Source organism: Symphalangus syndactylus, chromosome 7 (genome assembly GCF_028878055.3).
Source record: "Symphalangus syndactylus isolate Jambi chromosome 7, NHGRI_mSymSyn1-v2.1_pri, whole genome shotgun sequence".
Taxonomy (NCBI): Eukaryota; Metazoa; Chordata; class Mammalia; order Primates; family Hylobatidae; genus Symphalangus; species Symphalangus syndactylus.
The window spans coordinates 79,807,055-79,829,498 of NC_072429.2; the positions used below are offsets into that span (position 1 = coordinate 79,807,055).

Sequence of the window (22,444 nt, forward strand, 5' to 3'; positions counted from 1 at the left end):
TGGGGAGGGGGGTACAGCAGACTCAACTGATAGCAGTAATTTAAGTATGCCCTGAGAATGCAGATGCACCTGAGCCGTATTCACTTTATGCTTTTTACAAATGGGAGTGGCTGTCCTGTCAAGCCCACTGCCACTGGACCATCTCTATGTCTCACTTGTTGGATCTGGGTCTCTTCTTTGGCCTCCTGGACATGGTACCATCCCTGCTGAAGTCTATGGGGATTTCTCAGGACAACTGGTGAGCCAGGCAGGAGGCGGAGAAAACCCCAAGAGTGCAGAGATGACGGGATTAGGGAAGGGGTAATCCCTGGGGAAAATCCGGGCTGGCTGTCCACTTCAATGTGGGGCCTGATAGCCACTATCCCTGATGGATGGGGCCCACCATGTGGGCACCCTGAAAAGGCTGGAGTCTGGAAGAGCTGTTGCAGGGGACAGATCTAATTGAGCAAAGGTCAGATTCCGAGTTGACTGGTCACTCCTGACTGCGCTCCAAGCTGAGGCTGAGCTCACAGTGCAGGCAAGAGTTCGTCAGTTGTAAAATGAGTTTTGACAAGATAGAGGTGCCAGATTAGTTCAGGCTGTAACATTGGAGATGTTACTGTCCTGCCTGAGGGAACAGGATGGCAAAATGGAGACCCTGGCTTATTGGCTAGTGTGTTTGAAGGGTCACCAACTCCCATGCCAACAAGATGAGGCTATGATGACTTAAATTGTCCTGGGACCCTAAGTCCTGGGACCCAATGGAGAGCTCTAGTGGGGAAGAGAGTGAGGTCTGGGAGGTGCCTAAAGAGGTTTCTGTTCTCTCTGCCCACCCGTGGTCACTACTGGAATGGAGGCAATCTGGCCACACCCACAGGGAGTAGACCAGTAAAACGTGCCCCATCCTGAAAGACTGTACACTGCTGTGGAGCTGGTGGAGGTAAGAAGTGGGTTCAGGCAGTGGAGGAGGGAGTTGATCGCGGGGTGGCTTCTCCAACTGTGGGACATGGGGGCAGAGGGTAGTGTACTCTCTTGATTTGAGATGAGTAAAATGGCATCTACCATAGACCACGTGGCCCTGAGGCAGGGCCTCTATAGTGCTGAAAATGAGGATCGGGCCAGCCCCTTCCTCAGCTGGGTAGTTGTGGGTTACAAGGCAGCCTGGCCAAGTGAGGGGGATGTCCCCACATCTCCTTTGCTATGGCAGACTATGAGGGAATTGCAGTACATCCCCTGGGAATTAGTAGGGAAGCATATTATCTATACTCACCATTGCTGAGGTCCTGACAATGAGCTCTTCACTGCTGGTGTGAAAGAACCATCTTAAAGTCAGCACCCAAGCAATGCTATGGCGCATGGGTACCCAACATGAGCCCCTTAGTAGGACAGTCAGTGTCTAGAGCAGCCCTAGTGACCTCTGACTTAGGAGAGATGGAGAAACCCTATGGCAAAGGGTGCTTTTGCATCTGGTTGCAAGGCTCCTCTGCATACCTGGCCCCAGGAAAATTGCAGAAGAATGGAGTGAGAGGAATGTGAGGGCCATTCAAGGGTGTGCTGGGATGGAGTGTCTGGCAGATGCACCTGACAGCAATAGCTTAGTTTAAGCATACCCCGAGGATGCAGATGCACCTGATCTATATAAACCGAATGACTTTTACAAATGGGAGCAGTTCTCCTGTTCAGCTCACAACCACTGGACCATCCCTGTATGTAAGTCCTCAGTAAACCCTATGTCTTGTTTGCTGACTATGGGTCTCTTTTTCAGCCTCTTGGACCTGGTGCCATTTCTGTTGAAGTTGATAGGGGTCCAGCATGACTGCGGTTTTATTTAGTGTTCTTGTGGCTTTGAACCATAATTTTACTTTCTGGAGTAATGCCACAAATAGTGATAGCCCTAATTTAATATTTGATGGTATTGCTTTCTTCCTACTTTCTCCAGGGAAGAGAACCTTTCATCAGGATAGACTTACATTCCTTTCTGTTCACCTGGGAGTTATTTCAGTTTCTACCTGGGAATTATTTCAAATACTTGCCCTCATTTCTCACCCGCTGCCATGCTGATGACCCGATCATTTTGGCTGAAAGCAGGCAAATGTGCTTTAATTTAGGCATTTGCTGACTGTAGAATGGTCTAAAAGTGATCTCACATTTCTACCAGCTGAATCTGCAAAGCGGATATAAATCCGCAGGAAGGCTGTGTGGATCTCTGATGGACCCCACAGGAATTCTGGGATTCAATGAGCTATAAAGATGGTTCACAAAAACACAGAGAACCAAAGGAGTTTTGTTCTGTGCTTTTCTAATAATTCCCTGTGTCCTCCTCACCCAAATGTTTTTGCACTCACATGAACATTTCAAAAATCTAAAACCAACATGAATTCTATGCAAGATAAATACAGAGCTTGCAATTGGAAATGATCTCAGAACTGCTGTAATCTATTTTGTTCAAGCAGAAATAAATCTTATTCATACAACTATTTCATAGACTCATTCATTCATCTGTGTTTCATGATTTTTAAATAAGAAAATCCCTGGCTTTCCTGTGGAATTATTTTAGGTACAATCTCTGGGCTATGCATGTGACTTACCAGAGAAACAAAGAAGCAGACAGATTTCCTGTTTAACATTCCAGGCCTAACCATTTCAAAAGGAAAGAAGGGGAAAATTAGACATGACAGCATACTATAATGGCCTTTCATTGTTCCTCTTTGTCTGTGAAATTCCAAGGAAAAGAATTTACCTTGACTAACCTTTGGGAAATTTATCCATCTGTTTGTTTTCCAACTCAGCATGGATGGGCCCTCTGTGTACAGGATACTGTGGCCAGAATTGGTGAACTGGTACTTATTCATGCATTCCTTTATTCAGCAAACATTTACAAAGACTCTTCTATAAATCAAACACTGTAGGCTGGAAATTTTTAAAATTTAAAATTTAAATTTTTTTCAATTGAGCTCTCATTCTAGTATTAGAGGTTTAAATAAATTGTTATATTGCAGTGCTAGCAAAGTGAAGAGAATTATTAAATGCACCTCCTTCCGTGCAGGTCAGAGAAGTCAGAAATGAAATTTTTGTCTATTGAAGAATGATGAGGTATCTATGGGATGGGAAACAAGGTGGGGTGTGAAAGGAAATATGTGAAATGCGTATCTCTGTTCACATAGAACTTCTGGAAGTGTTGGAAAGCAGACAGCTATTGAACAGAAAAGTTCACAAACAAAATAATGTTATTTCAATATCAAATAACCAATTATATTAGATACAACAGTATCAAACTTATAACTAATTAGGATCTATCCGGATAAGCCCCTCCTTTAAAGATGGAGAAGCTGGGGCTATGCAACAATGGAATGAGCTGCGTGAGGTCACCCGGCTGGCAGGAAGTGGGAGTGGGTAATAGAACTAGGGTCCAAGTCTGTGATTTCAGATGCTGAATAAAACTCGATTTAACAGCATCTTATCTAATCTCTTTCCCTTTATTAGTTAGAACAAATCAAGGCTGTGTAATATATTTAATTTTATTCCTTCTATTTTTTACAACCAATTCAGGAGCCTGATAAACAGAAAAGGCTCTATATACAATCATTATTTGGAGCACTCATACAAGAAAGCCACTCAAAACAAAAAATCTCCATGCTGAATGAAAGGATTTGTATTCATGCGTGCTTAGAAACACAGGCATAATAATAACAATATTTTATGTACGAATAGCATCTTACACTTTACAAAGTGCTTTCACAAGCATCATATATTTTTCTTCCATATCAACTGTGTGGGGTAGCTATTATGGCCTCATTATACAAATTAGGAAATTGCAAGTTAGAGTTTGACTTAATGCCACACAGGTAATAAGTGGCAAAGCCAGAGTTCAAATCCTTGTTTTCCCACTATACTTTCAGTATTCTTGCTTCTCTAATACACAGAATAGGCAATAGATGCCATGCAGCTTCCCATGTCAGCCTGGTATTTCAGTAATACTTGCGGTGACCTAGACTTTCCTGGGAGCTTTCATGGACACAAAGCAGTTTAGGTAGCTGTGTCCTACCTTCAACAGCACACAATCTATCTGAGGAAGATGTGACTGAAATGAATAAAATGAGGCATAATGCAAGATAGATTTCAATAAAAATCTAAATTCGTGCTGGCTTTAAGGGCAAGTGTTCCCCAGATGCCAAATTACATTAAGAAATAAAAGTCTATTGGTGATTTATTTTGGAAACCACCAAACTGAACTATCATCAATTTACACTATACTACTTAATTTATTTAATGCAATTTATATGCATTAATGATGCAATAATAATCTGGAAAAAAATGTAATTACAGAAGATCAAGAATAATAGTACTATAATGCCAAATGCCAGGTTGTGCAAAAAAATTTATGTCTGTCTTAAATTCCAACAAGGGAATAATACTATCTAGTTTTCTTAATGGATGAAAAACAGCCTTGTTGCAGATGGAGTTTTCAAAACCCTTTCCTGGTAGAAACATCAATCCTTTGGTGCTGCTGGGAAATTCACTCTGTACCACCAGGCCAATTAAAACAGTCGCACAGCAGTTAGCTACAGGGAGGATCTCATGCTCCAAAAAGACTGCCAAAATTCCAACCCAGATAACTGGGACCTGAAAACTTTGCATTCCGTTATTGATTTTTTTTTAAGTAGATAGCAAAATGTGGGAAATGCCTTTTAAATAATTAGTTCCATACTCATTTTTTTGAGTAATTCGACCTTTTAAAATTCTGCTGAAAGATGATTTATATTTTGCAAAGGTGTATCATTATTTTATAGATCTGTTTTCCTTGTTGATCCACAGTTTGCTATTTTTATACCTTCACTTTTCCATATGCTTTGTCATGAGTAATAGCCAATTGTGTTGCTGCGTGTGGAAATAACAAAGATTAAGACGTAAACCATTGCTTCCTTAACAAAGGACTTGATTACATCTAAATTGCTTTTAAGGTAGTATTTTTACTATCTACTATTATTTAATATCACATTGGAAACCCTTGGTACTCCTGACTTTGATAACATTTTACTCCATTTTATTGATAACAACACAATAGACTATGTTAAATTTCTAACTATGGAAGACTTTGGCACAGTGGTGCTTAAACTGGCCACACATTGTAATCACCTGGGAGATTAAGAAAAATAGTGTCAAAGAAAGTAATTAGGAAGTTATTAGGCTGAGTGCTTTGGGTTCCCACCTAAGCAAACCGAAACACAATTTGGTATAAACAGTAAAATGAAACTTAAGTTTATCCAGTCAGAACTGCCAATTAACGTCTAATTAGAGAATCTACCAATCAGAAACCACGAAACCACAAACTAACCTCTAACTAGAAATTTTATCAATAAGAAACTGCCAACTAATCTCCAACTAGGGATGTTCTACTTTAACCAATTAAATATTTTCTGTCTTACTTCTGGAAATACCTTATAAAAGTTTTCCCCGATTCCTACCTGGTTAGAGCCCACACCACTTGTGATTTGGGGCTGCCTGAGTTATGAATCACTGTTGGCTCAAATAAACTCTTTAAAATTTTTGTGTGCCTAAGTTTACCTTTTAACAATATTGGTGCCTGGATCTCACCCATCACCCGTAATTTGTAATTCAGTGGGTCTGGGGTGCAAGCTTGGTATTCATATGTTTAAAAACTTCCAGGGGATTCTAACATGCAGCTATGCTTAGGGAGTTACAACTTGGACTAGAGGATATCACTCTAAAAGCTAAGCAGAAGTGACTTTTTTGTTGGACAGAAGGTCTCACTCTGACGCCCAGGCTGTAGTGTAGTGACATAGCCATAGCTCACTGTAACTTCAAACTCCTGGACTCAAGCGATCCTCCTACCTCAGCCTCCCAAAGTGCTGGGCTTATCAGCACGAGCCATCATGTCCTACCAGGACTTTTTAAGAAATTGTAAATTAAATCATTTGTTAAAAATTATAATATTATGGCCAGCATGAAATAAGACTCTTGTTAATGAAATCCAAGTATTATGCTACTTGTGGGTGGTGATGTGTTAGTAAATGTTTAAAACCAGCTCCCTAAGAAACAAAGCTCTGTTTAGTTGTGTTTGTCTATTTCTCTGGTTGTGTTTGTCTGTTTCTCCCATCACAGCTGATTTCAAGCTACCAATGATTTTATAACTGACTTGCCAAGTTTCTGAAAATTTAACTCTTAAGCCAATTTTAGCCAGCTTCATTGTACTACAGCATCTAAGAGAACTAGATCAGACATGCCAATCATCACCTGATTAATATTAGATAAGTTATTTATCCTTTGGGGATAAATTGCATTTATTTAGGCCTTACTTAGGTTAGAGAAGATAATCATCAATTCCCATTTTTTGAAGTTGCTTAGACCAGCAGTATTGTTAGTTTGTCTAGGATTAATTTTAACAAGTTTCTTGATTGTTTTTACCTCTGTGAAAATAATATTCTTTTTTTTGTTTGTTTTTTTTTGAGACGGAGTCTCGCTCTGTCGCCCAGGCTGGAGTGCAGTGGCGCAATCTTGGCTCACTGTAAGCTCCGCCTCCTGGGTTCACGCCATTCTCCTGCCTCAGCCTCTCCTAGTAGCTGGAACTACAGGCGCCCGCCACTACGCCCGGCTAATTTTTTGTATTTTTTTTTAGTAGAGACAGGGTTTCACTGTGGTCTCGATCTCCTGACCTCATGATTCGCCTGCCTCGGCCTCCCAAAGTGCTGGGATTACAAGCGTGAGCCACCGCGCCCGGCCGAAAATAATATTCTTAATAAATTTAGTCACTTGGTATGCAAATCACTTAAAACATCAACAGCTCTGAAATCTTGTGATGTTCTCTTAATTTTGAGATATAATAAAATGTTCTACTTGAACATCATATATATTACTGGATAAACAGTAACAAAAAGACATTTCTATAATGCTTTTTCTGTGCCAAGAACTGTTCTAAGCACTTTACGTATATTAACTTAAAGTTAATAAATGTTTAACTTATAAGTTAAATATAAGTTAACTTAAACATATGTTAGACATATAAGTTAAATATGTCTAACTGATATTTAACATAGAAGTTAAAATAAATATTAACTTTTTTTTTTACAGCTCTTTGAGATATATTCTATTGTCACCATTTTTACAGTGGAAGGAACTGGGGGTGAGAGAAGTCATGTAACTTGCCCAGTGACACACAGCTAGTAAGTAGCATATTGGAATTAGAATGAGACAGTCTGTGTTTTTTTAAAAAAAAAATTTTAATTTTTTTATTTCAATAGGTTTTTGGGAACCGGTGGTGGTTTGGTTACATCAGTAAGTTTTTAAGTGGTGATTTCTGAGATTTTGGTGGACGTATCACCCAAGCTGTGTACACTGTACTCAGTGTGTAGTCTTTTATTCCTCCCCATACCCCACCCTTTCCCCCAAATCCCCAAAGTCCAATGTATCATTCTTATGCCTTTGCATCCTCATAGCTTAGATCCCACATATGAATGAGAATCATATGAATTCTGATTCTCAATCATATGAATGAGAATACAATGTTTGGTTTTCCGTTCTTGAGTTACTTCACTTAGAATAATAGTCTCCAATTCCATACAGGTTGCTGTGAATGCCATTATTTCATTCCTTTTTATGGCCGAGTAGTATTCCACGGTATATATATATCATATTTTCTTTATCCACTCATTGATTGATGGGGATTAGGGCTGGTTCCATATTTTTGCAGTTGCAAATTGTGCTGGTATAAACGTGTGTGTAAGTAGCTTTTTCATATAATGACTTTTTTTCCCTCTGGGTAGATACCTAGTAGTGGGATTGCTAAATCAAATGGTAGATCTACTTTTAGTTCTTTAAGGAATCTCCACACTGTTTTCCACAGTGGTTGTACTAGTTTACATTCCCACCAACAATGTAAAAGTGTTGCCTTTTCACTGCATCCATGCCAACATCTAATATTTTTTTTAAATTTTTTGATTATGGTCATTCTTATGGAAGATCTAGGATTCAAGGGCTGCTGTTCTTGCAGGAGTGAGGTAGTATTGCACTGTGGTTTTAATCTGCATTTCCCCGATAATTAGTGATGTCGAGCATTTTTCCATATGCTTGTTGGCCATTTATGTATCTTCTTTTGAGAATTGTCTATTCATGTCCTTAGCTCACTTTTTGATGGGATTGTTTGTTTTTTTCTTGCTGATTTGTTTGATTTCTTTGTAGATTCTGGACATCAGTCCTTTGTCAGATGTACAGATAGTGAAGATTTTCTTCCACTCTGTGGGTTGTCTGTTAACTCTGCTGATAGTTTCTTTTGCTGTGCAGAAGCTTTTTCATTTCATAAAGTCCCATGTATTTATCTTTGTTTTTGTTGCATTTGCTCTTGAGTTCTTGGTCATGAAGTCTTTGCCTAAGCGAATGTCTAGAAGGGTTTTTCCAATGTTATCTTCTCGAATCTTTATGGTTTCAGGTCATAGATTTTTAAGTCTTTGATCCATGTTAAGCTGATTTTTTGTATAAGGTGAGAGATGAGGATCCAGTTTCATTCTTTTACGTATGGCTTTCCAATTGTCTCAGCACCATTGGTTGAATAGGGTGTCCTTTCTCCACTTCATGTTTTTGTACGCTTTGTTAAAAATCAGTTGGCTGTAAGTATTTGGTTTTACTTCTGAGTTCTCTATTCTGTTCCATTGGTCTATGCGCCTATTTTTATACCAGTACCATGTTGTTTTGGTGACTATGGCCTTATAGTTTGAAGTGGGGTAATGTGGTGTCTCCAGATTTGTTACTTTTGCTTAGTCTTGCTTTCACTGTGTGGGCTTTTTTTTGGTTCCATATGAACTTTAGGATTGTTTGTTTCTAGTTCCGTGAAGAATGATGGGGGTATTTGGATGGGAATTGCATTGAATTTGTAGATTGCTTTTGTCAGTATTGTCATATTCACAATATTGATTCTACCCATCCATGAGCATGGGATGTGTTTCCATTTGTTTTTCTCATCTATGATTTCTTTCAGCTGTGTTGTGGAGGTCTTTCACGTCCTTAGGTATATTCTCAAGTGTTTTATTTATTTTGCAGCTATTGTTACAGGGGTTGAGTTCTTGATTTGATTCTCAACTTGGTTGCTGTTGGCGTATAGCAGGGCTACTGATTTTTGTACATTAGTTTTATATCCTGAAACTTTGCTGAATTAACTTACCAGTTCTAGGAGCATTTTGGATGAGTCTTTAGGGTTTTCTAGGTATACAATCATATCGTCAGCAAACAATGACAATTTAACTTCCTCTTTAATGATTTGGATGCCCTTTATTTCTTTCTTATTGCTCTAGCTAGGACTTCCAGTACTATGTTGAACAGAAGTGGTGAAAGTGCGCATCTTTGTCTTATTCCAGTTCTCAGTGGGAATGCTATCAACTTTTCCCCATTCAGTATAATATTGACTGTGGGTTTCTCATAGATGGCTTTTATTACCTTAAGGTATGCCCCGTGTATGCCAATTTTGCTGAGTTTTACCATAAAGGAATGCTGGATTTTGTTAAATGCTTTTTCTGGGTCTGTTGAGATAATCAGGTAATTTTTGTTTTTAACTTTGTTTATGTGAGGTATTACATTTATTGACTTACATATGTTAAACTATCCCTGCATCCGTGGTATGAAACCCACTAGATCATGGTGGATTAGGTTTTTGATATGCTGTTGGATTTGGTTTGGTAGTATTTTGTTGAGGATTTTTGCGTCAACGTTCATCAGGGATATTGGTCTGTAGTTTTCTTTTTTTGTTATGTCTTTCCCTGGTTTTGATATTATGGTAATACTGGCTTCATAGAATGATTTAGGGAGGATTCCCCCTTTCTCTATCTTTTGGAACAGTGTCAATAGGATTGGCACCAATTCTTCTTTGAATGTTTAATGGAATTTAGCTGTGAATCCATCTGGTCCTGGGCATTTTTTTTTTTTTTTTTTTTTTTTTAGATGGAATCTCACTCTGTTGCCCAAGCTGGAATGCAGTGGCATGGTCTCAGCTCACTACAACCTCTGCCTCTGAGGCTCAAGCGATTCTCCTGCCTCAGCCTCCCGAGTAGCGGGGACTACAGGCGCGTGCCACCACACCTGGCTATTTTTTTGTATTTTTAGTAGAGATGGGGTTTCACCATGTTGGCCAGGCTGGTCTCGAATTCCTGACCTCAGGTAATCCACCCACCTCAGCCTCCCAAAGTGCTGGGATTACTGGCATGAGCCACTGTGCCCAGCCAGTCCTGGCATTTTTTTTTTTGGCAATTATTTTATTACCACTTCAATCTCACTGCTTGTTATTGGTCTGTTCAGAGTTTCTGTGTCATCCTGGTTTAATCTAGGAGGGTTGTATATTTCCAGGAATTTATCCATCTCCTCTAGGTTTTGTAGTTTGTGTGCACAAAGATTTTCATAGTAGCCTTTAATAATCTTTTGTATTTCTGTGGTATCAGTTATAATATCTCCTCTTTCATTTCTAATTGAGCTTATTTGGATCTTCTCTCTTCTTTTCTTGGTTAATGTCACCAATGGTCTATCAATTTTATTTATCTTTTCAAAGAATCAGATTTTTGTTTAATTTATCTTTTATATTTCTTGTTTCAATTTCATTTAGTTCTGATCTAATCTTCATTATTTCTTTTCTTCTCTATTTGGGTTTGGTTTATTCTTGTTTCTTCAATTCTGTGAGATGTGACCTTAAATTGTCTATTTGTACTCTTTCAGAGTTTTCGACGTAGGCATTTAATGCAATGAACTTTCCTTTTAGCACTGCTTTTACTGTATACCAGAGGTTTTGATAGGTTGTGTCACTATTATCATTCAGTTCAAAGAATTTTTTAATTTCCATCTTGATTTCACTGTTGACCTAATGATCACTAAGAAGCAGGTTATTTAATTTCCATGTATTTGCATGGTTTTTGGGTTTCCTTTTGGATTTGATTTCCAATTTTATTCCACTATGATCTAAGAGAGTACTTGATATAATTTTGATTTTTTAAAATTTACTGAGACTTGTTTTGTGGTCTATCATATGGGCTATCATGGAGAATGTTCATGTGCATATGAATAGAATGTATACTCTGCAGTTGTTGGGTAGAATGTTCTGTAAATATCTGTTATGTCCATTTGTTGTCAGGTATAGTTTAGGTCCGTTGTTTCTTTGTTGACTTTCTGTCTTGATAAGCTGTCTAGTGCTGTCAGTGGAGTATTAAAGTCCCCCACTATTATTGTGTTGCCGTCTATCTCATTACTTAGGTCTAGTAGTAATTGTTTTATAAATTTGGGAGCTACAGTGTTAGATGCATATATTTTTAGAATTGTGTTATTTCCCTGTTGGACTAGCCCTTGTATCATTTTATAATTTCCCTCTTTGTCTTTTTTAACTACTGCTGCTTTGAAGTTTCTTTAATTTGATATAAGAATAGCTACTCCTGCTCAATTTTGGTGTCCATTTGCATGGAGTATCTTTTACCACCTCTTTATCTTAAGTTTATGTGAGTCCTTATATGTTAGGTGAGTCTCCCAAAGACAGCAGAAACTTGGTTGTTGAATTCTTTTTTTTTTCTGAGATGGAGTCTCACTCTGTCACTCAGGCTGGAGTGCAGTGGCATGATCTCAGTTCACTGCAACCTCTGCCTCCTGGGTTCAAGCAGTCCTCCTGTCTCAGTCTCCTGAGTAGCTGGGACCACAGGCACATGCCAACACACTCAGCCAATTTTTGTACTTTTAGTAGAGATGGGGTTTTGCCATGTTCCCCATGCTGGTCTCGAACTCCTGACCTCAGGTGATCCGCCCACCTAGGCCTCCCAAAGTGCTGGATTACAGGCATGAACCACTGCACCCGGCCAGGTTGGCGAATGCTTACCCATTCTACCATTCTGTATCTTTTAAGTGGAGCATTTGGGCCATTTATATTCAATGTTGGTATTGAGATATGAGGCACTATTCTACTCATCATGCTATTTGTTACCTGAATACTTTGGTTGTTTTCATTGTGTTATTGTTATATAGGTCCTGTGAGATCTATGCTTTAATGAAATTCTTGGTGTATTTCAAGGATTTGTTTCAAGATTGAGAGCTCCTTTTAGCAGTTCTTGTAGTGCTGGCTTGGTAGTGGTGAATTCTCTCAGCACTTGTTTGTCTGGAAATATTGTTATCTTTCCTTCATTTATGAAGCTTAGTTTTGCTGGATACAAAATTCTTGTCTGATAATTGTTTTTGTTTAAGGAGACTAAAAATAGGACCCCAATCCCTTCTAGCTTATGAGGTTTCTGCTGAGAAATCTGCTGTTAATCTGATAGGTTTTCCTTTACAGTTTACCTGATACTTTTGTATCGCAGTTCTTAAGATTCTTTTTGCCTTGACTTTAGATAACCTGGTGACTATGTGCCTAGGCGATGATCTTTTTGTGATGAATTTCCCAGATGTTCTTTGAGCTTCTTGTATGTGGATGTCCAGATCTTTAGCAAGGCCAGGGAAGTTTTCCTTGATTATTTCCCAAAATATGTTTTCTAAACTTTCTCTTCTTCCTTGGGAACACCAATTACTCTTAGGTTTAGTCCCAAACTTCTTGGAGGCTTTGTTCATTTTATTAAAATTCTTTTTTCTTTGTCTTTGATGGATTAGTTAATTCAAAAGCCTTGTCTTCAAGCTCTGAACTTCTTTCTTCTGCTTGTTTGATTCTATTGCTGAGAGTTTCCAGTGCATTTTGCATTTCTCTAAGTGTGTCCTTTATTTCCAGAAGATGTGATTTTTTTTATTTATGCTACCTATTTCACAGAAGAATTTTCCTTTCATATCCTGTATCACGTTTTTGATTTCTTTAAGTTGGAGTTCACCCTTCTCTGGTGCCTCCCTGATTAGCTTAAGAATCAACGTTCTGAATTCTTTTTCTGGCAATTCAGAGATTTCATCTTGGCTTGGATCCATTGCTGGTTAGCAGGTATGATCTTTTGGGAGTGTTAAAGAAACAAGTTTTTTCATATTACTAGAATTGTTTTCCTGGCTCCCTCTCATTTGGGTGGACTATGTCAGAGGGAAGATCTAGGATTGAAGGACTGATCGTATTCTTTTGTCCCAGGGGGTGCTCCCTTGATGTGATGTCCCCCACCTTCCCCTAGAAATGGAGCTTCCTGAGAGGCAAACTGTAGTGATTGTTTTTGCTCTTCTGGGTCTAGCCACCCAGTGGAGCTACTGGGTTCTGGGCTGGTACTAGGGAGTGTTTGCAAAGAGTCCTGTGATGTGATCTATCTTCAGATCTTGCAGCTGTGAATACCAGCACCTGTTCTGGGGGAAGGTAGCAAGGAACTAAAGTGGACTCTGTGGTTTTGTTTTTGTTTATTGCTCTGGTTTTGTGTTGGTTGGCTTCCAGCCAGGAGGTGGTGCTTTCAAGAATGCATTAGCTGCAGTTTTATAGGGAGGATGCAAGCTTGCCCTAGGAACCCCTGTTTAAGTGTTCAGGTTTCCCAGGTGGTGGGCAGGGACATAGAGCTCTTCAAAGATTATGACCTTTGTTTTGGGCTACCAGGGTAGGTAGAGAAAGACCACCAGGTAGGTAGCGATAGGCGTGTCTGAGCTCAGACTCTTCTTGGGTGAGGCTGTGGCTGTTGTCGGGCATGGGGGTGTGGTTCCCAGGCCAATGAAGTTATATTTCCAGGGAGATTATGGCTGCCTCTGTTGAGTCATACACATCACCAGGGAAGTGGGGGAAAGTTGTCAGTCACAGGCCTCACCCTGTTCACATGCAGCCTACAGTCCCAAAGGCCAGCCTCAATCCCACCAGAGCCCTCCAACAGCACCAAGTGTATTTCCGGGAAGCCTGCGACCAGGGCTGAGAAGTTGCTCCAGACCATGAGCCGCCCCATTGAGAAAGCAAGCAGACTCACAGTTTTTTGGCACCTCAGGGAGCCTGCAGTGATGATCCAGTTCCTTCAAAGGGTCTGTGGATTCTCTCAGCTTTCCTGGTATGTCCCTGTGGTAGTTCTTGAAGCAAAAGTCTATACACTGCTCTGTCCATTGGAGCAGGAGCTGCAAGCTAGTCCTGCCTCTAACAGTGTTCTTAACAACTGTGTTATATTAAAAAGGAATTAGAGAAGGAAAATTATATTCTGATTCTATTTTTGAATATTACGGAACTCAAGTGCTATGGTCTGAATGTTTGTGTACCCCTAAATTTATATGCTGAAATTCTAACTCCCAAGCTGATGGTATTAAGAGGTGGGACCTTTAGGGAGGTGATTAGGTAATGAGAGTAGAGCCCTCATGAATGGGACTAGGGTCCTTATAAAATAAACCAAAGAAATTTCATTTTCCCTTTCTACCAAGTGAGTATGCAGCCAGAACATGCCATCTATGGACCAGGAAACCAGCCCTCACTAGAAATTGAATCTGCCACACCTTGATCTTAGAATTCCCAGCCTCCAGAACTGTGAGAAACAAATTTCTGTTGTTTATTAGCTATTCAGTTTATTTTTGTTTTGCTGTAACAGCAGCCCAAATTTACTAAAACATCAAGTTTTGTTTTATTTTTCCCTCTCTTATGGTTGTTTTAAAATCCTTTTCAAATCTAACAAATATACTGTTTGCTGAAATGATTATTTTGCCTTCCTTCTTATCAGTGTAGTTCAACATTTTCTGTTATGAAAATAAAAAGCACTGATAATTTTTGCATAGTAGAGAAATTATATTTATTGAGGAATAAATTCAATAACAAGTTGTATTATCACAAATCTCTGAAAATAACAATGCAGTTTTTAAACTTTTATTTTATGAGTTGGAGCCTGGCAACAAAACAACAATAACAACAAACAACAACAATAAACAAAAAACCACTTAACACAGACATTTCTAGGCTGAAAAAGAGAAGAAGTTGCCAAGTGCAGGTTTTTTTTTTCAATAATGTTTGGAAATAAATTCCAACTTACAGAAAAAGTTGCAAGAATCAGACTATCTCAAAGAAAACACATATACCTTTTACTCATTATTGTTAAATTTTACCTCATTTGCTTTATCAATTGCTCTTTCTCTATTTATGTGTATCAGATTATTGTTAAATTTTACCTTATTTGCTTTATCAATTGCTCTCTTTATGTATGTTTGTGTGTACTGTCACACACGCAAATGCACACAAATATATGTTTCTGAATTTTTTGAGAGTAGATTGCATACATTATGGCCCATTACCTCAAAATACTTTATTGTGTGTTTTCCAAGAATAGGGATATTCTTTTACTTAATCAAAGTATACTTCTTATCTGATTGACTGTCTATATTCCAATTTGCCAGTTGACCTAACATTGTCCTTTGGAGCATTTATGTTACCTCTGGTACAGAATCCAGTCTAGTATTACTTACTATGTTTAGCTGTCAGGTGTTTTTACTATCATTTAACCTGAAACATTTCCACAACCTTTCTTTGTCTTCTATGACATTGACATTTTTGAAGAATTCAGTCAAAACCCCCTGTCGTTTTTTGTTGTTGTTGTTAAAGTGATGTTCTTTCCTTTTCATTGAAGGCACATGTTGAACATCCACCCTTTATTGGTGAAGTTAATTTTGATAACCTAATCAAGAGGTTGTGCATTTTTTCCATTGCATGGTTACTATTCTTTCCCCAGAAACTAACAACAATCTGTGAGGAGATACTTTAAGCCCAGACTAATAAATATCCTAATATCCTGCTCCTAATGGAAATTTCCCCCTAGCTTTAGCATTGATTGATAATTCTTGCCTGAGCCATATTTACTGTGATGGTTGAAAAATGATGGTTTTCCAATTCCAGAACTCCTTCCACTCACATTTAACACTGGTCCATGACATTCTATTGTAAAAGAGACACCTTCTCATTTGTCTATCTATCTATATCTATCTATCTATCTATCTATCCATCTATCTATCTATCTAATCTATCTATCATCTGTCAGTCATCTACCTATCTATCGATTATCTATCATTATATTAGTATGGATTCTTGGATTTCTATTTTTTCCCAATGGAATTGGGAATTTATTTTTTTCTCAATTATTTTGTTATTTATTTTTCTCAATTATTTTGCTCTCAGATTGGCTCAAGTTTGGCCAGTGGGAGCCCCTTCAAGTTGGCTCTATGTTTTGGCAGTATACCTCTTCTTTTTTTGAAAATTACTTTCTGGCATAACAAGATATTTCAGGCTCATCTTGTTCCTACCTTGCCCTTGCTTTGGAATCAGCCATTTTTCCAAGTAGCCTTGGTTCCTTTTAGTGGCAAATTATATTAGACACGAAGATCTGAGTGCTAGGTATATTCATTTCTGCTGAGGTGTTTTTGTGTCTAAGCCCTTTTGGCAGACAGAATTAGTAAATATATGCATGTGTATACACACACACATAAATACATGTGTATTATCACACATATATATGCATGCAGGCATGTGTATGCAATTATAATACATATAAACGTACATATACATGGTTTAGAAATTATGAATTTATATCAATTCTATTCCATTTCCACATGGTTCTTTCTTGCCGTCCCTCATTTCATATTTGAATGTTTGTTTTTCCACAGTGAACGTCCTGACTCCCATCAACATCAACATGTTTTCTCGTTTGCTCATTCATATAATACATCTGAAATAGTTTTATTATTACTTGGGCACAATGCAATGGTCCCCCATTCCTGCCTGTCAACAATTACTGGACTTAATGATATGACTAGATATTTATTTAAAATAAAGGAACTCCTATGTTTACAAAAACTCTTGTACAAAAATATTTGTAGCAGCTTTATTCATAGCAGCCAAAAATTAGAAATAGCCCAATTGTCTTAATAGTAGAATGGATAAACTGTGATATATTCATACAATGGAATAGTACTTGGTAATAAAAAGAAACAAACTACAGCTGCATGCAACGATATGGATGTATCTCAAAAACATGATGCTGAATTTAAAAAAGGCAAATAGAAAAGAATGCACGATGTGTAATTCCCTTCATATGAGCAGGCAAAATTAGTCTATGTAATAGAAACCAAACCGCTACTTGCTTTTGGTAGGAGTGGAACAGAAAAGGACACTGATTGGGAAGGGACAGAAAAAAATGTACTAGGTTTAAGAAAACGTTTTGTGTCTTGATTGGGATGTGAGTTATATGGGTGCATGCATTTGTCACAGTGGACTGAACTCTACGCTTAATATCTGTGCATTTAACTGTCTATAAATTATCCATTAATTTTAAAATGTTGGCTGGAGTAGAGGCTACCCCGTTTAACTGAGACTACAATTCTTTACATTAAATAGCTCATTCTCCTAGCTTGCCTCATTTCTGATGCTCCTTCCCCATAACTCCCCTGGCCCCTGTCAGCATTTGAGTTTGCTACCCTGATCAATACTTTTATTTCATTTCACTAACAAATTATGTCCTTTTTATTATCATTTCAGGTATACAAAGTTCAACATAGATTAGAATTTTGTAGTTAATTAAATGACATCATCAACTGTTCGTGTCTGGCCAATATATATGCTTTGATGTAGTAATGACATGCATGCACATTAAAAATGTTTAAATAACACTGACTTTTAGATTAATTCTCAGTTTAGGCCTTTGCATATCTGATATATTAAGACAAAAGCAAAAACAAATATTTGCAGTGTATTCAGGTTTTGTCAAGGAAGCAATTGATTTCCATCATTAAATGATCAAAAGCCACTTCAATGAGGAAACGATTTTTCAGACTTTCTCGTAGATTCTGGTGCACACCACGCCCTTCGTTTTACATTCCTTAAAAAAGAGAGAGGTTAATCGAGTATCTCAAGATCAAACCAGAGAATAGAGAATTTGTAATAAAAATAGAAATTCAAAATAAACTCATAAGATTAATTTAGAAAGGAATAAAATATCAGTATGTCAGTCTCCAGTAGTTCAGAATTATGACCATTGAAATAGAAGAAACAATTTGAAAGTTGATCTATGTTGCTGTAAAGGAATTTTTTTTAAGTGGCAAGTTTTTATGTATAATTCACTTGCATTTAAATCTAGTAAGACAGTGGTTTTCAAAAATGTCTACATATTTGCGTTACCTGAGGAACATTTAAATATAGTGATGGTTCCTCCTCCCCCAAGAGATTTACATTCAATTATCTGTTTGGAGGCCTCCATATTGGTATTTACTCCCCATGTAAATCTGTTGTGCAGCAAGGGCTAAGAACCACTGTACTAAAGAAAGAAACATTCGGGAGAGTACATGAATCTATTTACATTCAATGTATGTGTTAATTAGTGAACATAAAGCCTTAACCCTAAAAAAAAAATCATCAAAGGTCATCACATACAACCTTTGTCATTATTTTCATCTGCCAACTAGAAGTCTCCAATGAGCTCAGCTTGCTTTATTGACATGACTGATTCTAAGTTACTATGGACTCTTGAATGCAAAATTGTGGGATATCTGCAAATAGTCTACAAATGACTTTGCAAATAGTCTACAAAATACACCTTGCAGAGTGTGTTTTGCTTTTAAAATGTAGACTTGCTTTCTTCTTTGTGAGCCCAAACTAGTAAGATTTACCTAAACTTTCTTTAACCTTACTACCATTTTTAGGTATTTTTATTTGTAAAATAACAAATGGCTTTTTTTATTTCTAAAATCTTGGGTCAGTACTTGAAGACGAGTCTGTAATAGTTTAAATATCACTTAAGCATTAACTCTTACTTTATTCTTAGTCATTCTTATACATTCATATTGCAAAGAACAAAGAATATTTTGAAAACAATATAATCAAATTATTTATATAGCATTATTTCTCTATTTAGAAGTAAAAATACTCTTACCACTACCATTTTCCCATTCACTAGCTTTCTCTTTATGGTTGTCTCTTGGCCATCCCATCTCTGCACTTGATTCAGTGATCCTCTCTGCAGGGTTACGATGCTCTGCAAAGACAGGGTCATGCAATTGACTTGCCTGAAATTTGTTGATCAAAGAAGCAGTTCTTTCAGTATGGAACCATTTTCATAATAGATGTCTCAGGAGGTACACTCCTTTTCAACAGAATTGAGTCTACCCTTTTAAACACTAGCAGGAATATTCCTCTCTCTCAAGCAGCCCACTGGGCCAACTTTGAAGACAAACATTAAAGATTACCTTGGTCTTTCTATTGTCAGCTGTGGTTTCTTCAAATTCCTGGCCTAGCTTGAAGGAGATCTCTGTATTTTTAAAGGTACTTTCAGTTCGTATAGTTATAATATCTCCTTTCTTGCTGATGATCACAGTGGGTTTGGCCAAATTTCCCAGTTTTCTGGTGGCTAACCCCACACCTGAAAATTAAGATAGTGTTATAATTATGTTGACCAAGAGAGCATAGCCAAAGAGACTGTAGTGGCCACATCCTATGCTCAGTGGTGCCCCAGGTGAGTTGATGGCAGGTAATATCACTTACTACTAAGCATCTCCTCCCATGTTTCACTCCTAATGCAAATACATGCCCAGGACTCAAACATTTTAGGTTTTGTTGTTACAAAAGTCAAGTCTGCAGATTTTCTTTTTTTTTTCTTTTTCTTTTGTTTTTTTTCTTTGAGATGGAGTCTCGCTCTGTTGTCCAGGCTGGAGTGCAGTGATGCGATCTCGGCTCACTGCAAGCTCCACCTCCCGGGTTCACTCCATTCTCTTGCCTCAGCCTCCCAAGTAGCTGGGATTACAGGTGCCGCCACCACGCCTGGCTAATTTTTTTGTATTTTTAGTAAAGATGGGGTTTCACCGTGTTAGCCAGGATGGTCTCGATCTCCTGATCTCGTGATCTGCCTGCCTTGGCCTCCCAAAGTGCTGAGATTACAGGCATGAGCCACCATGCCCGGCCAATATCTGTAGATTTTCAAGAGTAAAAGTTTCCGGCTGAAATAGCTAGTGCAAGTCATCCATTTTTACCACATCCAATCCTATTCCCCATTGAAAATTACAAATTATAGATTTGCATAAATCATTCTAGAGATTTTAGTTTGTATGTACAAATATATAGATATATTTTAAAAATGAGACTATAGCATATACGTATTGTTCCATGATATTTTCCCTCAATACCATATTATGGATATGGAGAAATATTCCCCTCATATTTTTGATAGAATTTCACTTGTGAAATTTTGTGGCTTCTATATCTAGCTGGTAGGAAAAAAACTATCCATCTACCTTTGAGATCTATACTATTATAAATGATCATAGAGAAATAAAATATTTTTTAAAAAACTTCTACATTTCAAAAATGAAACAAAATTAGACTCAAGTTTATTACCATTATTACCAAGACTATAAAATATATGGAAAAAGGAAAATGTCAAATAAAAAATATATGAAAGAAAAACTAGTTTTCCAGGAAGTCTCCATGCTTGAATGTACTTTTTCCAGTTAAAAAGATCTCAAACTTTTATATACTGAATAAGAAGTTAAGAGTTATAGCCAATAAACTATAAACTATATTCTTTCTTCAAATTCTGATTAATCTTTTGGATTAATGTTTAGGACAATGTTTAGGACAGTTTAGGACAATGTTTTTCAAGTTAAATCATAATCTCTGGGGCAGAGCCTGAGAACTTATATTTACCAAATCCCAAGGTGTTATTTTGCATGCTAAACTGGAAAACAGTGGAATTAGAAAATCCTTCACTGAGACTTTCTTTTATCTGCCTTCTTCCTCAGCTGTAAAGTGAAGACTTTAAATCTAACCAATCTCACAGTATGAATTTATCCCCATAAGTTCTCTTAGTGTTCCAGGCAACAAGGACATGACTTTGCTCATTTTATCTAAAATAGAACGTTTTATACAAGCTTTCTGAACAGTTAAGTAAAGCTGTAGACACTTTGACAAGCACAGCAAACTCAGGTCACTGGCATCACTCTTTGTTGTATTTATATAGTTCTGAAAATTCCCAAAGACTCTTCATATCTATTGTGTTTATATTGATGGGACATACTCTAGAAATAGTATAAAATAAAGTTGTTGTAACTAATGACTCGGTTTTCCATCTCCATTCACTGCTCCAACTCCAGAAACGTCTGATGTCAGCGAAATTGAGTTTGAATTCACTGCCATAACTCCAGTTCTTTTTCTCTCAGTAACTTCCCTAGACTATAAACACAGTATTTTAGGAAGTATTTTTGTTTTTCAAACTCTCTGTATCTACATGATTGTGTAATAAAGGACAACCTAGAGGTAGAGAGAAAAAACTGTTAGTTTAGCTACAACTTAAATTTTTAAATTGAGGTTTTTTAGGATTTGCAATATATTGAATTCCTTATTTTATGAACACTTTAGTTGCTATGAACGTAGCTCTCAGAAAAGCCAGAAAATGGGTTGACCATGCTTTTAAGCTTTCTCTCCTCTGGACCCGCAACCAAAATTCTCTTGGTATGAAATTGCCCTTGAAATCAGTGGGAGTTCCATGCATTTAAGCAGCTCTCTCATTTAAGTTAAAGTCTATTAAAAATTATCACAAATAAAATTCAAATAAATTATCTGAATGACACAACAAAAGATTAATCCTAAAAGAAGATTGTACTGCCGCCTTGCAAACCTCCCCAGTCTCCTGTTAAAGGTAGTAGATGAAAATGTCATGTAGCTTTCTTAAAAAGGAGCTTTTCAGCAGAACAACAAAAAGCATTTCTTACCCAGAGCTTTCATGTAATCGTCAAAGTTCTCACTAGAGACAAGTTTCCAGGTGCCCAGGAATTTGTTGCTCATCGTGATGGGTGAGAGCTCAACACAGTTCTAAGTGGGATTCAGGAGACTCAGATAAAATGCTGAGGCCTCAGAAGATTCATTTCAAGGATGCCCAAAGCATGTGACTCTTACAGAGACCCAATGGGGAAAGGCAGTGTCGGGACTAAGCAATGAATGGCTCTTCAATGGCCAACTGCCCGCCCAATAGGATAAAAGAAAACCCCGCATAATACTTCCCTTTGTCTCCAAAAAAATTTATGAAATGAATGGGATTACTATTTGAATCTTCAAAAATTTTTTGATCGATCTTCCATTTATAAGAAGGCTTAGACCCTTCATGCTTTGGAAAAGACTGCATGAATTATGTGACCGTGAATGAATGTGTGTGTGTTTAGGCATGTCGGTCACTCTCAATCCTGAGTCTGCACAATTAAGAATTCTTATTGAAAGGGAAGAAAAAGAGGAAAATGTCTGCAAGTATTATGATAACAGTCTCAAATATGTTGTGGGAGAGAAATGTAGGGAAGCAGTGTGAGGAAGTATTCATAGGTAAGAAGGCTTGGCATAGTTCACATATCCCAGGCAGGCAGAGTAGGCAGACAAAGAAGTCAGTCTATTGCAGCAGAGCACAGAAATTGTATTCATGTGATGAAACAAGAAGTAGCACTATAACATGTTCTTTGAGCACAACAAAGATTTTCAGCTAAAAATACTTAAAATCTGAACTAAGCAGGTTCCTGGATACTATAAACATTTGTGTTTAAGTCATTTCAAATGAATCTACAATTTTAT

The 22,444-nt window shown here is 37.6% G+C and overlaps 1 protein-coding gene across 1 annotated transcript; it reads right to left on the reverse strand.

Annotated features, from left to right (window-relative positions):
* Positions 1 to 14,626: 14,626 nt before the first annotated feature.
* PMP2 (peripheral myelin protein 2) lies at positions 14,627 to 21,760 on the reverse strand. The gene is made up of 4 exons (XM_055286613.2): positions 21,601 to 21,760; positions 19,084 to 19,256; positions 18,771 to 18,872; positions 14,627 to 17,720 (listed from the first exon to the last, which is right to left on the reverse strand). The coding sequence occupies exons 1-4, from the start codon at positions 21,671 to 21,673 to the stop codon at positions 17,670 to 17,672; spliced, it is 399 nt and encodes a 132-aa protein (XP_055142588.1). The 5' UTR covers positions 21,674 to 21,760; the 3' UTR covers positions 14,627 to 17,669.
* Positions 21,761 to 22,444: the final 684 nt, after the last annotated feature.